We start from the raw sequence: 21,840 nt of genomic DNA on the forward strand, positions 1-21,840 counted from the left end.
GTATTCAGACTCTTTGCTATGAGACTCAAATCAGCTCAGGGGCATCCTGTTTTCATTGATCATCCTTGAGCTGTTTCTACATCTCAATTGCAGTCTGTGGTCAATTCAATTGATTGGACATGATTTGGAAAGGCACACGCATGTCGATAAGGTCCCACAGTTGACAGTGCATGTCAGAGAAAACACCAAGCCATGAGGTCGAAGGAATTATCCGTAGAGCTATGAGAATGGATTGTGTCGAGGCACAAATCTGGAGAAGGGTACCAAAACATTCTGCAGCACTTAAGGTCCCTCATTCTTAAATGGAATAAGTTTGAAACCACCAAGACTCTTTCTATAGCTGGCTGCCTGGCCAAACTGAGCAATTGAGGGAGAAGGGCCTTTGTCAGGGAGGTGACCAAGAACCCGATGGTCACTGACTGAGCTCCAGAGTTTCTCTGGAGATGGGAGAACCTTCCAGGAAAACCATCTCTGCAGCACTCCACCAATCAGGCCTTTATGGTAGAGTGGCCAGACGGAAGCCACTCAGTAAAATGCACATGACAGCCCACTCTGAGTTTGCCAAAATGCATCTAAAGAACTCTCAGACCATGAGAAACAAGATTATCTGGTCTGATGAAACCAATAACTCTTTGGCCTGAAAACTAAGAGTCACGTCTGGAGGAAACCTGGCACCATCCCTACGGTGAAGCATGGTGGTGGTAACGTCATGCTGTGGGGATGTTTTTCAGCAGCAGGGACTGGGAGACTTGTCAGGATTGAGGCAAAGGTGAATGGAGCAAAGTACAGAGCGATCCTTGATGAAAACCTGCTCCTGCACTCAGGACCTCAGACTGGGGTGAAGGTTCACTTTCCAACAACCCTAAGCACACAGCCAAGACAACGTAGGAGAGGCTTCGGGATAAGTCTCAATGTCCTTGAGTGGCCCAGCCAGAGCCCGGACTTGAACCCGATCGAACATCTCTGAAGAGACCTGAAAATAGCCATGCAGCAACGCTCCACATCCAACCTGACAGAGTGTGAGAGGATCTGCAGAGAAGAATGGGTGAAACTCTCCAAATACAGGTGTGCCAACTTGTAGCATCACACACATGACGACTCGAGGCTGTAATCACTGCCAAAGGTGCTTCAACAAAGTACTGAGTAAAGGATCTGAATACTTATGTAAATGTAATTCAGTTTTTTATTTTATAAATTAGCAAACATTTCTGAAACAGTTTTTGCTTTGTTATTATGGGCTATTGTGTGTAGATTGAGGGGGGGGGGGGGGGGGGACAATTTAAGCAATTTTAGAATAAGGCTGTAACTTAGCAAAATGTTGAAGTCAAGGGGTCTGAATACTTTCCGAAGGCACTGTACAAAAGTATGTAAAATGCCTTCTGCTATTTCAGCCACACCCATTTGCTGATAGATGTATAAAATCGAGCACACAGCCATGCAAATTCCACAGACAAACTTTAGCAGTAGAATTGTCTTACTGAAGAGCTCAGTGACTGTCAAAGTGGCACTGTCATAGAATGCCACCTTTCCAATAAGTCAGTTTGTCAAATTTCTGCCCTGCTAGAGCTGCCCCGGTCAACTGTAAGTGCTGTTATTGTGAAGTGGAAACGTCTAGGAGCAACAACTGTTCAGCCACGAAGTGGTAGGCTACAAAAGCTAACAGAATGGGAGTGGTGAAGAGCTTAAAAATCGCCTGTCCTCGGTTGCAACACTCACTATCAAGTTCCAAACTGCCTCTGGAAGCAATGTCAGCACAAGAACTGTTCGTTGGGAGCTTCATGAAATGGGTTTCCATGGCCAACCAGCAGCACCTAAGCCTAAGATCACCATGCGCAATGGAGTGGTGTAAAGTTCGCCACCATTGGACTCTGGAGCAGTGGAAACGCGTTCTCAGGAGTGATGAATCACGCTTCACCATCTGGCAGTCCGACAAACAAATCTGGGTTTGGTAGATGCCAGTAGAACGCTACCTGCCCGAATGCATAGTGCCATCTGTAAAGTTTGGTGGTGGTGGAATAATGGTCTGGGGCTGTTTTTCATGGTTCGGACTAGGCCCCTTAGTTCCAGTGAAGGGAAATGTTGACGCTACAGCATACAATGACATTCTAGACGATTCTGTTGCAACAGTTTGGAGAAGGCCCTTTCATGTTTCAGCATGACAATGCCCCATGTGCACACCAAGAGACATACAGAAATGGTTTGTTGAGATTGGTGTCGAATAACTTCTTGTATTTTTTTGGGGAGGGGGGGTACATTTTACCACCTTTTTCTCCCCAATTTTGTGATATCCAATTGGTAGTTTTAGTCTTGTCCCATTGCTGCAACTCCCGTATGGAGAGGCGAAGGTCGAGAGCCATGCGTCCTCCAAAACACGACTCTGCCAAGCCGCACTGCTTCTTGACACACTGCTCGCTCAACCCAGAAGCCAGCAGCACCAATGTGTCAGAACGAAACACCGTCCAACTGGCTACCATGTCAGCGTGCATGCGCCCGGCCCGCTAGAGCGCGATGGGACAAGGACATCCCAGCCAGCCAAACCCTCCCCTAACCCGGACAACGCTTGGCCAATTGTGTGCCGTCTCATTGTGCCTGCACAGAGCCCTGACCTCAACCCCATCAAACACTTTTGGATGAATTGGAACGCCGAATGTGAGCCTGGCGTAATCGCCCAACATCAGTGCTCTTGTGGCTGAATGGAAGCAAGTCCCTGCAGCAATGTTCCAACATCTTAGTGGAAAGCCTTCCCAGAAGAGAGAAGGCTGTTATAGCAGCAAAGTGGGGACCAACTCCATGTTAATGCCCATGATTTTGGAATGAGATATTTGACAAGCAGGTGTCCAAATACTTTTGGTCATGTAGTGTATGTTTTTATATATGAATGTCTGTATAATGCTGTGGATTTTGGTAACATTTCAAGTCAATGTCTGTCTAAAAAAAATAAAACATTGGCTGCGTCTTTCTGGTGGTTAGGCACCCATCATACTACTACCACCACCTGTGGTTAGGCACCCATCATACTACTACCACCACCTGCGGTTAGGGACCCATCATACTACTACCACCACCACCTGTGGTTAGGGACCCATCATACTACCACCACCTGTTGTTAGGGACCCATCATACTACCACCACCTGTGGTTAGGCACCCATCATACTACTACCACCACCACCTGTTGTTAGGGACCCATCATACTACTACCACCACCACCTGTTGTTAGGGACCCATCATACTACTACCACCACCTGTGGTTAGGCACCCATCATACTACCACCACCACCTGCGGTTAGGGACCCATCATACTACTACCACCACCACCTGTTGTTAGGGACCCATCATACTACCACCACCTGTTGTTAGGGACCCATCATACTACTACCACCACCTGTGGTTAGGCACCCATCATACTACCACCACCACCTGCGGTTAGGGACCCATCATACTACTACCACCACCACCTGTTGTTAGGGACCCATCATACTACCACCACCTGTTGTTAGGGACCCATCATACTACTACCACCACCTGTGGTTAGGGACCCATCATACTACCACCACCACCTGTTGTTAGGGACCCATCATACTACCACCACCTGTTGTTAGGGACCCATCATACTACTACCACCACCTGCGGTTAGGAACCCATCATACTACCACCACCACCTGCGGTTAGGGACCCATCATACTACTACCACCACCACCTGTTGTTAGGGACCCATCATACTACCACCACCTGTTGTTAGGGACCCATCATACTACTACCACCACCTGTTGTTAGGGACCCATCATACTACCACCACCTGTTGTTAGGGACCCATCATACTACCACCACCTGTTGTTAGGGACCCATCATACTACTACCACCACCTGTGGTTAGGGACCCATCATACTACCACCACCACCTGTTGTTAGGGACCCATCATACTACCACCACCTGTTGTTAGGGACCCATCATACTACCACCACCACCTGCGGTTAGGGACCCATCATACTACCACCACCACCTGTTGTTAGGGACCCATCATACTACCACCACCTGCGGTTAGGGACCCATCATACTACCACCACCACCTGTTGTTAGGGACCCATCATACTACTACCACCACCTGTGGTTAGGGACCCATCATACTACCACCACCTGTTGTTAGGGACCCATCATACTACTACCACCACCTGTTGTTAGGGACCCATCATACTACTACCACCTGTTGTTAGGGACCCATCATACTACCACCACCACCTGTTGTTAGGGACCCATCATACTACTACCACCACCACCTGTTGTTAGGGACCCATCATACTACCACCACCTGTTGTTAGGGACCCATCATACTACTACCACCACCACCTGTTGTTAGGGACCCATCATACTACTACCACCACCTGTGGTTAGGGACCCATCATACTACTACCACCACCTGTGGTTAGGGACCCATCATACTACTACCACCACCACCTGTTGTTAGGGACCCATCATACTACCACCACCTGTTGTTAGGGACCCATCATACTACTACCACCACCTGTTGTTAGGGACCCATCATACCACCACCACCTGTTGTTAGGGACCCATCATACTACCACCACCACCTGCGGTTAGGGACCCATCATACTACCACCACCAGCTGTTGTTAGGGACCCATCATACTACCACCACCTGTGGTTAGGGACCCATCATACTACTACCACCACCACCTGTGGTTAGGGACCCATCATACTACCACCACCTGCGGTTAGGGACCCATCATTCTACTACTGCTACCACGGTAAGGGACCCATCATACTACTACTGCTACCACGGTAAGGGACCCATCATACTACTACTGCTACCACGGTATAACTATAACTACTAAGCCCAGGGGTTAGGGACCCATCATACTACTCCCAGGGGTTAGGGACCCATCATCATTTTTATTAATTTTTTTACCTTTTTTTAACTTGGCAATTCAGTTATGAACAAATTCTTATTTTCAATGACAGCCTAGGAATAGTGGGTTAACTGCCTTTTTCAGGGACTGAACGACAGATTTTTAACTTGTCAGCCCGGGGATTTGATCTTGCACCCTTTCGGTTACTAGTCCAACGCTCTAACCACTATGCTACCTGCCGCCCCATCATACTACTCCCCAAGGTTAGGCACCCATCATACTACCACTTCTTGGGGTTAGGGACCCATTTTACTACTACTCCCAGCGGTAAGGGACACATCATACTACTGCCAGCGTTAAACAACTATGAACTTTCATTGGATGCTGTTTTTAAATTCAAGCACACAAGCTAGGCATGAACATGAGTCTTTACATGGAGAAAGCAGGTCTCAACTGCTTTGAGACAAAGTAACCATCCTTTGGAGACGAGACTGTCCAGATATACAGATTGAGTGGAATGGCTCTAGCATGACACCATAATTGACTTCCTGTAATTTATACATGTTGTTCTACAAATTAAAATAAGAAAGTGGAGTTTGATTGGACACACCCTAAGAAAACCGGCCACCAATATCAATCGGCGGTCCTTGAAAAGGAACCAACAGGAGGAAAAGAAAGAGGTTGACCCAGAAACACTTGGAGGTGATACTTCAGCCAGAGGAAAAGCCTGCCACCTAGAAAAGCCTGCCACCCAGAAAAGCCTGCCACCTAGAAAAACCTGCCACCTAGAAAAACCTGCCTCTTAGAAAAGCCTGCCACCTAAAAAAACCTGCCACCCAGAAAAACCTGCCACCCAGAAAAACCTGCCTCCTAGAAAAACTATTCACAAACCTTCATGAACAAGCACAAGACAGGGAATTTTTACTAGGATTAAATGTCAGGAATTGTGAAAAACTGAGTTTAAATGGTGTACAGTGGGGCAAAAAAGTATTTAGTCAGCCACCAATTGTGCAAGTTCTCCCACTTAAAAAGATGAGAGAGGCCTGTCATTTTCATCATACACTTAAACTATGATAGACAAAATGAGAAAAAAAATCTAGAAAATCACATTGTAGGATTTTGTTATGAATTTATTTGCAAATTATGGTCGAAAATAAGTATTTCTCTCAATACTTTGTTATATACCCTTTGTTGGCAATGACAGAGGTCAAACGTTTTCTATAAGTCTTCACAAGGTTTTCACACACTGTTGCTGGTATTTTGGCCCATTCTTCCATGCAGATCTCCTCTAGAGCAGTGATGTTTTGGGGCTGTTGCTGGGCAACATGGACTTTCAACTCCCTCCAAAGATTTTCTATGGGGTTGAGATCTGGAGACTGGCTAGGCCACTTCAGGACCTTGAAATGCTTCTTACGAAGCCACTCCTTCGTTGCCCGGGCGGTGTGTTTGGGATCATGATCATGCTGAAAGACCCAGCCACGTTTAATCTTCAATGCCCTTGCTGATGGAAGGAGGTTTTCACTCAAAATCTCACGATACATGGCCCCAGTCATTCTTTCCTTTACACGGATCAGTCGTCCTGGTCCCTTCGCAGAAAAACAGCCCCAAAGCATGATGTTTCCACTCCCATGCTTCACAGTAGGTATGGTGTTCTTTGGATGCAACTCAGCATTCTTTGTCCTACAAACATGACGAGTTGAGTTTTTACCAAAAAGTTATATTTTGGTTTCATCTGACCATATGACATTCTCCCAATCTTCTTCTGGGATCATCCAAATGCTCTCTAGCAAACTTCAGACGGGCCTGGACATGTACTGGCTTAAGCAGGGGGACACATCTGGCACTGCAGGATTTGAGTCCCTGGCGGCGTAGTGTGTTACTGATGGTAGGCTTTGTTACTTTGGTCCCAACTCTCTGCAGGTCATTCACTAGGTCCCCCCGTGTGGTTCTGGGATTTTTGCTCACCGTTCTTGTGATCATTTTGACCCCACGGGGTGAGATCTTGCGTGGAGCCCCAGATCGAGGGAGATTATCAGTGGTCTTGTATGTCTTCCATTTCCTAATAATTGCTCCCACAGTTGATTTCTTCAAACCAAGCTGCTTACCTATTGCAGATTCAGTCTTCCCAGCCTGGTGCAGGTCTACAATTTTGTTTCTGGTGTCCTTTAACAGCTCTTTGGTCTTAGCCATAGTGGAGTTTGGAGTGTGACTGTTTGAGGTTGTGGACATGTGTCTTTTATACCGATAACAAGTTCAAACAGGTGCCATTAATACAGGTAACGAGTGGAGGACAGAGGAGCCTGTTAAAGAAGAAGTTACAGGTCTGTGAGAGCCAGAAATCTTGCTTGTTTGTAGGTGACCAAATACTTATTTTTCGACCATAATTTGCAAATAAATTCATAAAAAATCCTACAATGTGATTTTCTGGATTTTTTTTCTCGCATTTTGTCTGTCATAGTTGAAGTGTACCTATGATGAAAATGACAGGCCTCTCATCTTTTTAAGTGGGAGAACTTGCACAATTGGTGGCTGACTAAATACTTTTTTGCCACACTTTATGTAAACTTCCGACTTCAACTGTATATGTGAGGGGACAACTTACAAATCTGAATAGCAATAATAAGGCAGAAAGGTGCGAAGGCACTGCCCCTTGCAGCATCATAACACTAGACCGGTGTCCAGTGGGAAATTAAGAGCCGTAAGAGCCTTAATTACCACTAGAACAGATCCCATCGTCTTTCCAACCACAGTTGAATGTTCACAAGTACAGTTAGGGCATAATCTTACAGAGCAGTGATGTATAGTTTGTCTCCATCACTTTATTGCATGCTGCATGTCATGCCTTGGATGAAGATGATGATGTTGATTATGTTTATACAGTCAGGTGCAGGGTTGAGGGCTTGGGTGGTTCACTCTGGCCTTACATCAAACAGTCAGTATGGATAATGACTTACCTAAACTACATACAACTGGAAGCATGTTACTCATTTGATTGTAAAGCCCATCATCCTTATAAGAAAGGGACTGCTCTACATTCAATAATATAACATTAAACCAATTACTGCCACTCCTGCCATTCCAGCCTACAACACGTTACGCATTCACATGAAAAAACTTAGATGACAACATTGTGGGTGCATTTCTAAACATGTTTATATTTATAGCATGTTGCAGAAGAATGCCTGGACGTTTTGTCCTCTGATCGCATTTCTCGGTCTGAATGCAAAAGAAGATTAATCTAAGAATTTGCCTATGAATATGAATTCCCTACAGAGGCATTGGTTGATATAAGATAAGTAGCGGAATTGATTATTGTATCAATTCTATTTCTCAGTAATCAATTTGACGGTGGGCACTAAGTGAGGCAATACTGACGTCAACAACCTATCTTGATGCATGAAAAACACTCCCTGACTGGCAGTTCGAATGGCCAATCGCATTGTCTATGGTCGGGGCTCTTTAAAGTGTCTACTAATAGGCATTGACTAAAGGAGGGGGAAGATCCTGTGAGGGTTAGAAGGATGTTAGGTTGTCATGTAGTAACCAACAGAAGGTTATGAGTAAAAAAAATAAAAAAGGATTATTTGATCATCTGACTTGTTTTGCGTAAAGGGAAGAGATATGGAATGAGTCGGAGAGCACATACGGTTGTCTTGTGTTGATTTTAGAGACATTATTTTGACATTTTTAATATTTGTGGTGATCGGCGAAACACCTCGATTCAGGAATTGGTCGTCCAACTCGCGATGCTGGACAGATCGCTGCATCATCATGTTGCTTCCGAGTTAGCGAAACAAATCACAAGTTACACCAGGGGAATAGTGAGTCGTCGTCATTTAGCTACCCGACAATTGCAATTGTGAACAGAAAAGGATGGATACATCTGTTGATTTGGCTTGTTGGCACTTCGATGATACATTGTCGCGCCCAGTGATGTGAAATAAGAAGATAAATAGCTGGTGACATTGTATCACTTGTTTATGCCTGGGGTTGATGCGATATTTCTCATTTGTTATTGGGTGGGCGCGATTGTAATTAGCCAACATCTTCATTATGGGCATTTGGGATAATGAAGAATCAAAATGCATTTTCTTTCAAATAAACTTTGCCACTGAAATATAGTCTATCCAGACCTACATTATAAAAATCTGGAATATAGTATTTACTTTTTTATTGGCTCCATCATCATCAAATAATATATTGGATTTATCAAGGAAGTGCACGTTTAGTCTCTGTTGGATTACCCCGGTTTGTGTAGGACATCCACTTTGACTCTGGATGAGACTGCTCTGTTCGGGTTATGATCATGACCCAGGAATGTATGGATGATCGCCAAAGAGATGCTGACTTCATGGAAATATGCTGGTGACATTTCTCCTATTCAAACAAATCAGCTACATAGTTATTGTGCTGCAGACTGTTATTGGATACTTTTTTGATTATAGTGGCTAAGCGTGCCACATTGTCTCAGTAAATGTTTTTAACCACGATGGAATGCAACATAAATAGATTCTCCAAATAGGTTGCCAATATGTTAATTTGAAAGTTTCATAGGATGAAATAGACCTATGTTTTCCTGGCCCGTCTTTAATCTTTTGTTACTGTCCACTGCTGTCACCGCATCCACGTGGAGTTGACAACACCTGACACTTGACAACTTTTGGGTCGAGGAAACTTGCAACCGTGACGCACAGACGGCTCCCTCTGCCGTAATCCCCAGAACGGTGCAAGGGGACATAGCTTTTGTTTTTGCTTTCGGACGGCGGAGAGGAAGAGGGATAGACACAATAAGGAAAAAGTAGTTTACAGCAGATACAAAAAAGAAGTCCGGCTAAAATGGCCGGCGAATGCAACTATAAAACACAATACGAGAATGATGACACATTTTCTCCATCCAAATTACCCGACCGAGTGCGGATGCTCGCGGGGGAGCCCGACGCCGCCCGTGCTCCGACGGGGCGTAAATCCTTGGGTTGCTCGCCAAACTTCGAATTGATTGACGGACTGCTGTACCGTAAGAAGTTGGAGAGAGGCTTCATCCATTACCGGGAGGTGCTTGACGAGGACCGACGGTTCGGGGCAATCGCCACTTTCCACCGGCGACGGCCAGGCACGCGCCACCACTCCCTGGAGGACACGTACAGATCTGTGGCCGAGAACTACTGGTGGGAGGGTGAGTGTGGACTCGTGGGATGGTTCGTTATTATCGATCTTCGGTGGCATTGATACACAGGACAATGATAAAAACCACTTGGGATGTTCCCCAAACTGGCCCATAGACCAAAATATGTCAGTATAATGTTATTGTGAGGCTTGGTATAGGCTGTAATTTAAACACATCTAACGCTCTCTATTGTGGCTGACTTCCCCTATGTTGCTTCTCTATAATCTAGTGTAAACAATGCATTTCTCTATTCTCATCACAAGTGCAGGCTTTAGACAGAGGTGTTATTATAATGGCCATTTGTCATTTACATTTTGAGTCATTTAGCAGATGCTCTTATCCAGGGCAATTTTCAGGCGCAATTAGGAGTAAGTGCCTTGCTCAAGGCCATGTCAACAGATTTTTCCCCAACTATTCTGCTTGGAGATTCAAATCAGTGACCTTTTGGTTACTGGCCCAACACTCTTAACCCCCAAGGCTACTTTTAGTCAGAAAGATCATGTTGAACTACATTGAAGAATGACTGGTCTTGTTTTGCTGTTCAAAAACATTAGGACCCTTTTGGTGGTCAAACACTGCTTGTGTAATATGGTTTGTTTTGTGAATAAAATATTGGATATGATGATCATTGAAATAACATACATTATTGATTCATCCTCAGGGATGTATTTTCAGATCCGAGACTTTGTCCTGGGATGTTCAGAGTGCCTTGAGCAGAGGAACAAGAGTCTTGAGGTAAGAGATGGAATAGTAGAACATCAGGTGATCATCAGTAGAGTATGTGAGCGGAGCTGGAGCGGAGCCTGCTCAATTTGACTGGAGCGTGGAGCGAGATTCCCAAAGGCTGGAGCGTCGCTGTTACAATTTCGCTCCAGTAGCGCTCACTTCATGAGCTCAGGGCATGCCTGGCCCAGCATGCATTTGTAATCTACTTGTGTGCTGCTTTAGCTACTGTCGTGGAGTTGGCTAAATATTTTCATAAAGAAACTGATAAAATGCACAGGTGCCAAATCAAGGTAACAAAGGTGAGAACCAAGAGCATTTTTTCTATTTAATTCTAAGTAAGTCACAGCCTATATGAGCAATTTACAGACTATAATGATTTAATACAATGTTGTTTAAATGCTGAGCGCTTTATGTAGCTACCAGCCTAGTGTCTCATTCATAAATGCTTCACAAGGTATTTCATTGTAGGCTATATCATTGAAATAATATAGCCTAAATAATTCATTTACGTTCCTTCTTAGGCTCCCTGTCTGGCTCCTGACCTATTTAGAGTGTTTATATGCTGTTTAATACAACATGTAGCCTATTTGAAATTATGAGCGCTTCTTACATTCACCTTTTCATGTTTATTAAAATAATTTTCATTGAAATCATATGGTTTGGTTTCAATACCAAATGGTAGGTCCAGGTAGTCACAGAAATAGATGGGTGTTGGTTACATTGTGATTTGAATGAATGGAGTGAATTCGGAGGGGCAGTTCTTTTTCCTGTGAGCGAGGAGCGGTTGGAAAGGATGTGGAGTGCTGGAGCGATGAGCGGAATTTCCGACTCTTCAACTCCACTCACATTCTCTGGACAGCACTGATACTGAATTGTGATGTTCTCTCACTCACATGTTCAATAATTTCATACTTCTGTCTCTCACGTTCTCTTTTCTTCAATCGCGTTCTCACAATTATTGGTGTCTCTTTTCCTCCTCTCGCTCATGCTAACTCTCTCCAACAGAAGGGTGTGGGCGAGAGCCGTCTCTCTCAGACAATGATGTCACACAGCCGTGACGTGTTGAATAAGCTGAGGAGCCAGCGGGAGGCAGGACTGTTCTGTGACATCACTCTGAGGACAGACGGACGCTCTTACTCTGCCCACAAGGCAGTGCTGGTGGCAGTGAGCGAGTACTTCCAGGAAGTATTCACTGAGATGGACTCCGCCCCTAGCGCCAGGTCTGACATCGATCTCACAGGTATGAAACGGTCACACACACTCTCTGAACGGGGTTGTTTCTTTATCCATCTGTTTCTTTATCTTCTATCTGCTCTGCTCTCTCATTTTGAAAATGCTCATGTTGTTTTGGCATGGACATGACGACTACTCCTCTGAAATGAACTCCACACCACACCAACTCCACATCGGCTAGGGCTGATGTTTGTGCCTATATTTATTCTCTCTTAATTGAATCTATCTTTCTCGCTCTCTCTCTTTCTTTCCCGCTCTCTTTCTCACTCTCTCAGATAAAAATTAAATCTCTCAACTTTTTAGCTTTCACTTCCTGTTTAATCACCTCCCTCTCCCTGCCCTGTAGGTTTCAGTGAGTCTAGCCTGGTGTCTCTGCTGGACTTCTCCTACTCCTCTACTCTGTGTGTGTCTGAGGAGGACCTGTCAGAGGTCAGCACTATGGCCCGTCATCTGGGCATGTGGCCTGCCGTGGAGGCCTGCGCGGCCCTCCAGAGGGAGCAGGCGGACCACACCTCCCGCTACCCCAACACGGAGCACTCTGCCCTGGGCTACCCATCGCAGTGCCCTGGGGCTCCCATGGAGCTCCGCCACCACCAGAAGGACAGGAAGAAGGGATTGGCTGGAGAGGGCAGGGAGAGGGTGGCTGGGGGAAGAGTGGTGAGGGGTTTGGGTGATGGCTTCAGACTGATTCTGGATCAGTCCGATGAGTCAGGGGAGGAGAGCCCCACCAGACGGTCGCCCCGTCGCCCCCTCAGACCCAGCGCCCACCCTCCAGGGCGGAACGGACTCCCCCTCAGCCCCATGCACAGGATGAAGCTCATGGACTTCAAATCCCCCTCCTGTAAAATAACCTCTTCCCCCCGAAAAAATTTCCCCTCCAACCCCCGCTCCCGAAATGTCCCCTCTTCCTCCTTGCCCCACACATGTACCCGTCTCCTTCGCTCCACTCCCGGGGCCGCCAAGGAGGTCCAGAGTATGCTGCCCAGGACAGAGAGCCCTCCTCAGGGCCGAAAGCCACCCCCAGTCCCCTGTCCTGCCTCCACCTCCTCCAGACAGAGGACTTGCTCTGAGGCCAACATAGTGAGGGTGGAGGAGGAAGATGAGAAAGATAATTTCAGAGCGCTGGAGAAGTACCGGCTGATGAGCGTGCTCGGGTTACAGAGGACGTCCCTCCTCCCCAGACCGGAGGATCTGATTGGCTGGAGGCAGAAGAAACGGCTCCGGAAGCTGAAAGTCAATAATTATTCGCTGACTAAGCGGAGGAAACCCCGCCCCCAGGGGTTGGGGGGTCTGCCGTTCGGGGGGCTGCCCCTGTCCCTCCCTCTCTGCACCCCTGCCAATGCCCACTTCTTGAACAGGATCATAAAGAAGGAGCCTGTGTATCCAATCAGCATGGAGGACAGGAGACTGAAGAGATCCAGACAGCCCCGTCCTTTTCCACCCAGCGACAGGAGCATGCGCAGTAAAGTGGCATTACCGGACCTGCTGCAGCCCGTGTCCAGGCCGGCCTACGGCGGCAGGGATCTCAGGCGTTCTGTCAGGGGTGAAGAAGTCAGCCATCCCCCTCCGCACCTCCCGCCCCGCTCTGGGAATGCCAGAGTTCCAAATCCCAAGAGGAACATCTCTGCTCTCAGGATCAAACCGGAACATGCCGACTACGCCATCTCAGCCCTGCAACTCCCCTCACATGGCCAACGCCCAAACACACACATCCCCCCTCCCAGGGCCCACCCCAGGAACAAGGGTACCATGGAGACTGTCAGGGTGCTCCGCTACAACAGCGGGTGTCTGTTGGCCAAAGCCAAGCCGGAGCGGAGTGGCATGAAAGAGACTGGGAGAGCCCAGCATAAGTCCAGAGAGAAGAGTATGAGGACAGGGTGCAACCAGGGAGCAAGGGGGGTCACGGAGAGAGGGCCTGGAGCTCTGAGCAGAAGGAAAAACAGCAGCATCCTCAGCCCTGACAATGTCCCTCCTCCCCTCCATAGCCATCCTCTGTACAGGGTCATCAAGGAGGAACCAGCAGACCCTCTACCCATGGTGGGGCCTTTCCCCGAGTCGCCCTCCCCAGAGCTGGGTAAGAGGCAGATCAAGCCCCCTGTCAAGCTTCTAGATCCAGGCTTCCTCTTCAGCTTCTGCCGGCCGCCTGGAGGGCCCATGGTGGGGGTGAAGAGGGAGGAGGAGAGTGTGGATATCTGCCTAACACGATCTGTCTCGAGGGGGGAGAGGTTAGGTCCCGGGGGGGGCCCGGACAGGGTCCTGAGGGCCAGAGGAGGTCCCCCCACTTTGCCCATGGTGAAAAAGGAGCGAGAGGAGAAGAGTGTGAACCAAAGTCAAACCAAGAGGCAGGGGCCACCAAGGGCTGTCAACATTCACCAACACAAGGCCCCCCACCTGGTTAGAGCCAAAGGGTCAAAGGGTGCACACAGAGCACGGGACAAACCAAAGGTACACACCAGGGATGCATAGTATAACTGTTCTTGCACATTCTCTCCTATTATTTGGGACGAGTTTCAAGTGGGCTGCTGCTGTTCTCAGTCCTCATCTTATTTCTGTCAACTTCACTAACAAGAAAACACAAGGTACTGTAGAAGAAAGAAATATCATAGGTCTACTGAAGGACTCACCTGGCCAATTCTCTGAAATCAGTTCAGATCAAGGGAAGGAGGCAAGGAAATGAAGCCAGTTTGAAACTATTGATATGCAGCCATGCTTTCCTCCACAGTTCTCCTGAGGATTTTAGGAGAGGAGTGGTAGAGGGGAGGTCAGGGGTGGGTGGAGTTAACAGTTATCTTTCCATAACACCATTTATCAGATTGAGGATTCAGTCAGGGGTCAAATGGCTGAACCAATCCTGGTCTGAGGGGAAATGGGGTCTAATCATCAGTCACACTGTTGGTTTTCTTTGGTAACTAACGGGAGCATTGCCTTCACACTGTTAAAAATGTTGACACTACTTTAATGCTCTCTTAGATTACGTTGGGAAATGTCGGATCTGGGCTAAGGATACATGCTTCCTACTTTTGGAGACTAAATTGAGTTGGATAACATTCCATATTGATTGCTCCGCCGACGCACACATATCTCATCAAGCTACAATATGTAATGACCTTGTACAGCAAAAAAAGAGCACAAAGACATCTAAAGAAGTCCATGTGTGTTCTGTTGTAAAATGTATTTTAATGTTCATTTTTTAAAGTTTCGTTATCTAACAGAATGGATTCTTCTCCCTCTCTCTCCACAGAAGCAAGCTAAGCCCCTCCACCTGCCTAGCCGAGGCCCCGCCCTGTTGGACTCGATCTGCCGTGCGCGGCTCAAGCAACTGCGGAGTCCTCGCAGTCAGGCCCCCAAGGCCAAGTCATCCCACGTCTGCCTGCAGTGCCGGGCCTCCTACAAGGACTGTACCAGCCTCCTCATGCACCGCATCAGGCACATCGAGGGCAAGCACTGGCCCTGCCCTGTATGTACTGCAACTGGAAACCAAACTACTACTGTCTTTCTCCTACCCCTCCCTACCCCCCTCACCCCTTTCCTACCCCCCCACCCATGCTTCTACCCCCACTCCTTCCCTAAACTCCTGCCCCTAGCCCCCTCATTCCTCACCTCTTTCCTATCTGCTGGTATTGAACCCCCCCCCCCCCCCCCCTCTCTGCCTGGCCTGTAACTATGAACAGATATGGTATTGAACACCCCCCCCTGCCTGGCCTATAGCTATGAACTGATATGGTATTGAACACCCCCCTCTCTGCCTGGCCTGTAGCTATGAACTGATATGGTATTGAACACCCCCCCCCCCCTGCCTGGCCTGTAACTATGAACTGATATGGTATTGAACACCCCCCCCCCCTGCCTGGCCTGTAACTATGAACTGATATGGTATTGAACACCCCCCTGCCTGGCCTATAGCTATGAACTGATATGGTATTGAACAACCCTCCTCCCCGCCTGGCCTGTAACTATGAACTGATATGGTATTGAACACCCCCCTGCCTGGCCTGTAGCTATGAACTGATATGGTATTGAACACCCCCCTGCCTGGCCTGTAACTATGAACTGATATGGTATTGAACACCCCCCTGCCTGGCCTGTAGCTATGAACTGATATGGTATTGAACACCCCCCTGCCTGGCCTGTAGCTATGAACTGATATGGTATTGAACAACCCTCCTCCCCTCCTGGCCTGTAACTATGAACTGATATGGTATTGAACACCCCCCTGCCTGGCCTGTAGCTATGAACTGATATGGTATTGAACACCCCCCTGCCTGGCCTGTAGCTATGAACTGATATGGTATTGAACAACCCTCCTCCCCGCCTGGCCTGTAACTATGAACTGATATGGTATTGAACAACCCTCCTCCCCTCCTGGCCTGTAACTATGAACTGATATGGTATTGAAACCCCCCCCCCCCCTCTCTGCCTGGCCTGTAGCTATGAACTGATATGGTATTGAACACCCCCCTGCCTGGCCTGTAGCTATGAACTGATATGGTATTGAACAACCCTCCTCCCCTCCTGGCCTGTAACTATGAACTGATATGGTATTGAACACCCCCCTGCCTGGCCTGTAGCTATGAACTGATATGGTATTGAACACCCCCCTGCCTGGCCTGTAACTATGAACTGATATGGTATTGAAACCCCCCCCCCCCCTCTCTGCCTGGCCTGTAGCTATGAACTGATATGGTATTGAACAACCCTCCTCCCCTCCTGGCCTGTAACTATGAACTGATATGGTATTGAACACCCCCCTGCCTGGCCTGTAGCTATGAACTGATATGGTATTGAACACCCCCCTCTCTGTGTTTTGTAGCTGTGCAGTAAGACGTTCTTCAGGATGAGGAATGTGAAGAACCACATTCGGACCCATGACCAAAGGCTGTATAAGTGTCGCAGCTGTATTGCTGCATCCTGAGAGCTGACTGGGGAGGGAGAGAGGTGAGTGTCCCTCTTAAGGGAAAGACAAACCATAACAAACGTCAGTCGTGCTCAGTACGCAGTGCTCAGTGCTCACCTGTTGGTGTCGACTCAACATGTAGAAAAGTCGGGAAATGAACACAAAATGGCAGCTGATGTTCTGAAGTCGGAGGTGACATGACGGCCACCCGCTGCTTTTAACTGTTCCACTGGGTGGTTGTTTTGTCCTTTAAGTGTACAGTATGTCAGCACTGCTCCTATCAGTGAAGTTAGCCTTTTATGATTGAATTCCTGTCCTTTGTGCGTTGTCGGACTAACTCTCCAGTTCCCTAACTGTCCTGTTTGTGTTTTTAGGGTTGAGGCTGTCTACATTGACTGCCGTGATGAAGAGAGTAGAGCACATTGTTGAACTGAAAGCTTGTACATGCAATGCGTCCATCACATCCAAGCACAAGGCTCCCAGGAAAGATGTAATTACTATGATTATTGTTATTTAAATAACCAAACCTAAATTCTTGTTTGCGTTTTCAGTAGCTACAGGGGTTTCAACTTGAACTTTACACTCAGGGGGTGGGGCAACTGTGGCGTCACTGTATTTAAATGGTTGACGACGTCACAGTTTATGTAAATGAAAAATGTGTAGAATGGAAATGACAGAAATATATTATGACAATGATAATTATTACCACTATTGTTATTTCTATCATTATTTTTCTATGTATAGACTGAATCTTTGAGTGCACTTATACACGATATCACCAAAAGCATGTGGACACCCCTTCAAATTAGTGGATTTGGCTATTTCAGCCACACCCATTGCTGACAGGTATATAAAATCGAGGACACAGCCATGCAATCTCAATAGAGCTCAGTGACTTTCAAATCAAATTTTATTGGTCACATACACATGGTTAGCAGATGTTATTGCAGGTGCAGTGAAATGCTTGTGCTTCTAGATCCAACAATGCAGCAATATCAACAAGTAATCTAACAATAAAAAAACTAAATATTGCATAGTTTCGTAAGCAAGGTGACCCCCTCTGTCGGCGCCATCTTGTTAAACGTGGCACCGTCATAGGATGCCATCTTTCCAACAAGTCAGTTTCTGCCCTGCTAGAGCTGCCCCAGTCAACTGTAAGTGCAGTTATTGTGAAGTGGAAACATCTAGGAGCAACAATGGCTCATCCGTGAAGTAGTAGGCCACACAAGCTCAGAGAATGTGACCGCTGAAGCACGTAAAAATTGTATGTCCTCGGTTGCAACACTCCGTACCAAGTTCCAAACTGCCTCTGGAAGCAACGGCAACACAAGAACTGTCAGGAGCTTCAAGAAATGGGTCTCCATGGCCGAGCAGCCGCACGCACACAAGCCTAAGATCACCATATGCAATGCCAAGTGTCGTCTGGAGTGGTGTAAGGTTTGCCGACATTGGACATTGGAGCAGTGGAAACACGTTCTCTAGAGATTTTATTTTTATTTAACTAGGCAAGTCAGTTAAGAAAATATTCTTATTTACAATGACGGCCTAGGAACAGTGAGTTAACTGCCTCGTTCAGGGGCAGAACGACAAATATTTACCTTGTCAGTTCGGGGATTCGATCCAGCGACCTTTAGTTTACTGGCCCAGTGCTCTAACCACTAGGCTACCTGCTGCCCCGGATGGTGAGTCACTCTTCACCGACGGATCAATCTGGGTTTGGGGGATGCCAGAAGAACGCTTCCTGCCCGAATGCATAGTGCCAACTGTAAAGTTTGGTGGTGGAGGAATAATGGTCTGGTGCTGTTTGTCATGGTTCGGACTAGGCCCCTTAGTTCCAGTGAAGGGAATGTCACTACTGCATACAATGACATTCCAGACGATTCTGTGCTTCCAACTTTGTGGCAACAGTTTGGGGAAGGCCCTTTCCTGTTTCAGCATGACAATGCCCCCTTGCACAAAGCGAGGTCCTTACAGAAATGGTTTATTGAGATTGGTGTGGGAAAACTGGCCTGCACAGAGACCTGACCTCAACCCCATCGAACACCTTTGGAATGAATTAGAACACTGACTGCAAGCCAGGCCTAATCGCCCAACATCAGTGCCCGATCTCACTAATGCACTTGTGGCTGAATGGAAGCAAGTCCCTGCAGCAATGTTCCAACATCTAGTGGAAAGCCTTCCCAGAAGAGTGAAGGCTGTTATAGCAGCATAAGGAGGACCAACTCCATATTAATGCCCACGATTTTGGAATGAGATGTTCGACGAGCAGGTGTCCACATACTTTTGGTCATGTAGTGTACCATAGCTTTGTTGTAAACCTAAGATTCAGTACATTGATGTAACGGAGGGGTAGCCGGAGAGTAGACGAGGCCCAGATTTGAAAACTTGAAAGTTCACAGGGGTGGAGATGTAGTGTCTGTTAAAAACGAGGAGGTATATTGGGTTTCTTCTACTGTCTTTGGTGTTGAGAGATGAGTTGACTGGTGTTTGTCTATGTATCGGTTCTCTAGTCTCACCTTCAGTTTGGGAAAGGGGGTTGGGAGGGGGGAATAGGCCCAATCACTAAAGGACCCCTACACCCTATGCACTTGTTGAGATCGGAGAGGATTTGATTGATAGAAGCAATATGGAGAAACTTCCCTGTAGCAGATAAAACGACAAGGTATTACCATATTGCTTACACCTGTCAAATCCACTCAGTTCTCCACAAGTGCATAGGGTCTAGGGATCTATTTGGGATTGGGCCCATGAGTTGGCTAGTTGGGGGTAAGGGTCTGTTTCCTCCCGTTGTCTTTTCCAATGCTGCCTATCTATCTATGAAAGGGAAAACTGTCAGGTCTAAATGTGAATCTCTAAAATGTGTAATCAACATTACTGTCTCAATACTGATTTTTTTTTAAACTAGGCTGTTTGGCCTTTTTTTATATATAAGAACCTCCTTCATACTCAATGCAATGCGTGCACATACTATGGAGACATTGAATATGTTCAGAATTTCATTTTAAAAGTCAGATAATTCAGATGCTCTCCGTTTGGTTATCTATAAAAAGAATGATATGAAATAAATTGTTGCCTTTAAAATGTTTGCCTTTCTTGTTTGAAATTCTAATAGTTTTCACATATTTGATTCTCTCTTCTTTGTATTATCTTGGAACTATACAGTCTAATTCTTGAGCAATGCATGTTTGATAAATGCATCAGCTTGGACATATATATTCAAAACCTTAGGCATTCACTACGATAAACATAGTATTGTGAGTGTTCTACTTATTTTAGGCACATCATACAGTATTTCCTCTGCTAATCCGAAGAGTTAGGAGGAGCGAAGAAAGGCTGGAATTCACCGGTGACGGTCGCTAATCCATTTACAGTGCCCACACAGCATATAGACAGCATCGGCTTCTCATTAAAACATAATGTCACATACGTATTCAGATACTGTATGTAACCATGACTCATGTAACACCAAGGACATTACCAAACAGTACTTAATATACCACAAGATGGCAGCCAATACTAGGTAGTGAGAATTGGCCGGTGGTGATGTGGGTACATCCTCAAAATGACTAAGGGCTCAGTTCAGTCTGTATTGTTGAAACATTACAGGTTGCTCAATAGAAATGTAAAGGTAATTTCCGATTGAGCCGACATGTGCCGCGTTTGCCGTGAACGCAGTCTTTGCTAACCCATGTTAGCGGAGTCTGCATTCACGGTAAACACTCGCTAACCCGCGTTCGAGGAGACTGCAGTCATAGTAAACTCTGTTATATGTTGGTCCAATCGGGGATTGTCTTTAAATTTCAATCACGCTGTAATGCTGAATTTCCGCAATACGGATTGCAAAGAGCCGTAAATCAGTGGTGACTTTTTCAGCGGGGACCCCATTTTTTCCCCCGAGAATTTCTCGACCCCACCCCACCACACCCCAAATCTAATGACACAACCTTAAAATCAGTAGATGTATATTTCTAAATCAACAAATAACCTTCAATTCATTGAATTTTCATTTCTTATCAAAATTAAAAGAAACTAATAAATAAAGTTTCTCAATAAAATATTTTTTTTCCAAATGATCTTTCTCAAAAACTTTCCGTGACCCTACTGCAGTTCACCCGACCCCGACTGCATCTTCTACAATCTTCTAAATGGCCCCTGTAGGTCTGAATGGTTTGCATAGATGTATGTGTCAGTTATATGGTCGTAGCTAATAGACAACATACTTACACCAACCCAGTTCTTTAAGATCTAAAAGGGCCCCTTGTCGAAGGGCCATCAAGAAGTGTCTACAACTAAGGAGTTTCTTCAGACTGGGTATCAGACAGTATCAGTAACATAGTCAGCCATCACTAAATGGATATGAGTGAGTAGTTTATGTGTGTTATGTAAACAGCATTGCATGTTTATGAACAAATTCACCACCATCATCGTGTTGCAACCATACCAGGGAAGGGACACCATAGCGTGCCAAACTGTTTATAAAATTGTTAGTTAATTTGCTCTTGATAACAGCCCATCACACGTTACTATTGTCTATGGCACTATACTCTAAGTATACAAAATATGCTCCTTCCATGACATAGACTGACCAGGTGAATCCAGGTGAAAGCTATGATCCCTTATTGATGTCACCTGTTAAATCCACTTCAATCAGTGTAGATGAAAGGGAGGAGGGAGGTTAAATAAGGATTTTTAAGCCTTGAAACAATTGAGACATGGATTGTGTATGTGTGCCATTCAGAGGGTGAATGGGCAAGACAAAATATTTAAATGCCTTTGAACGGGGTATGGTAGGTGACAGGCACACTGGTTTGTGCCAAGAACTGCAACGCTGCTGGGTTTTCATGCTCAACAGTTTCCCGTGTGTATCAAGAATTGTCTACCACCCAAAGGACATCCAGCCAACTTGACAAATCTGTGAAAAGCATTTGTATTTGTATTTAGTATGGAACCCCTTTAGT

At 46.3% G+C, this 21,840-nt stretch overlaps 1 protein-coding gene across 1 annotated transcript; it reads left to right on the forward strand.

The window, feature by feature from the left end:
• The first annotated feature begins 8,369 nt into the window (after window positions 1-8,369).
• Window positions 8,370-18,726, forward strand: LOC110520449. The gene is made up of 7 exons (XM_021597775.2): window positions 8,370-10,038; window positions 10,691-10,764; window positions 11,761-11,995; window positions 12,335-14,433; window positions 15,230-15,445; window positions 16,799-16,923; window positions 17,257-18,726. The coding sequence occupies exons 1-6, from the start codon at window positions 9,702-9,704 to the stop codon at window positions 16,898-16,900; spliced, it is 3,063 nt and encodes a 1,020-aa protein (XP_021453450.2). The 5' UTR covers window positions 8,370-9,701; the 3' UTR covers window positions 16,901-16,923; window positions 17,257-18,726.
• Window positions 18,727-21,840: the final 3,114 nt, after the last annotated feature.

The sequence above is a fragment of the Oncorhynchus mykiss genome, chromosome 3, assembly GCF_013265735.2.
Source record: "Oncorhynchus mykiss isolate Arlee chromosome 3, USDA_OmykA_1.1, whole genome shotgun sequence".
In the NCBI taxonomy this organism is placed as follows: Eukaryota; Metazoa; Chordata; class Actinopteri; order Salmoniformes; family Salmonidae; genus Oncorhynchus; species Oncorhynchus mykiss.

What these genes read in the sequence shown, in the direction of transcription:
- LOC110520449 (XM_021597775.2), top strand. Translation starts at nt 9,702, where the DNA reads ATGGCCGGCGAATGCAACTATAAAACACAATACGAGAATGATGACACA. An exon ending in GTCTGACATCGATCTCACAG is followed by an intron (nt 11,996 to 12,334) that starts GTATGAAACGGT and finishes CCTGCCCTGTAG; the next exon opens with GTTTCAGTGAGTCTAGCCTG. An exon ending in GCAAGCACTGGCCCTGCCCT is followed by an intron (nt 15,446 to 16,798) that starts GTATGTACTGCA and finishes TGTGTTTTGTAG; the next exon opens with CTGTGCAGTAAGACGTTCTT.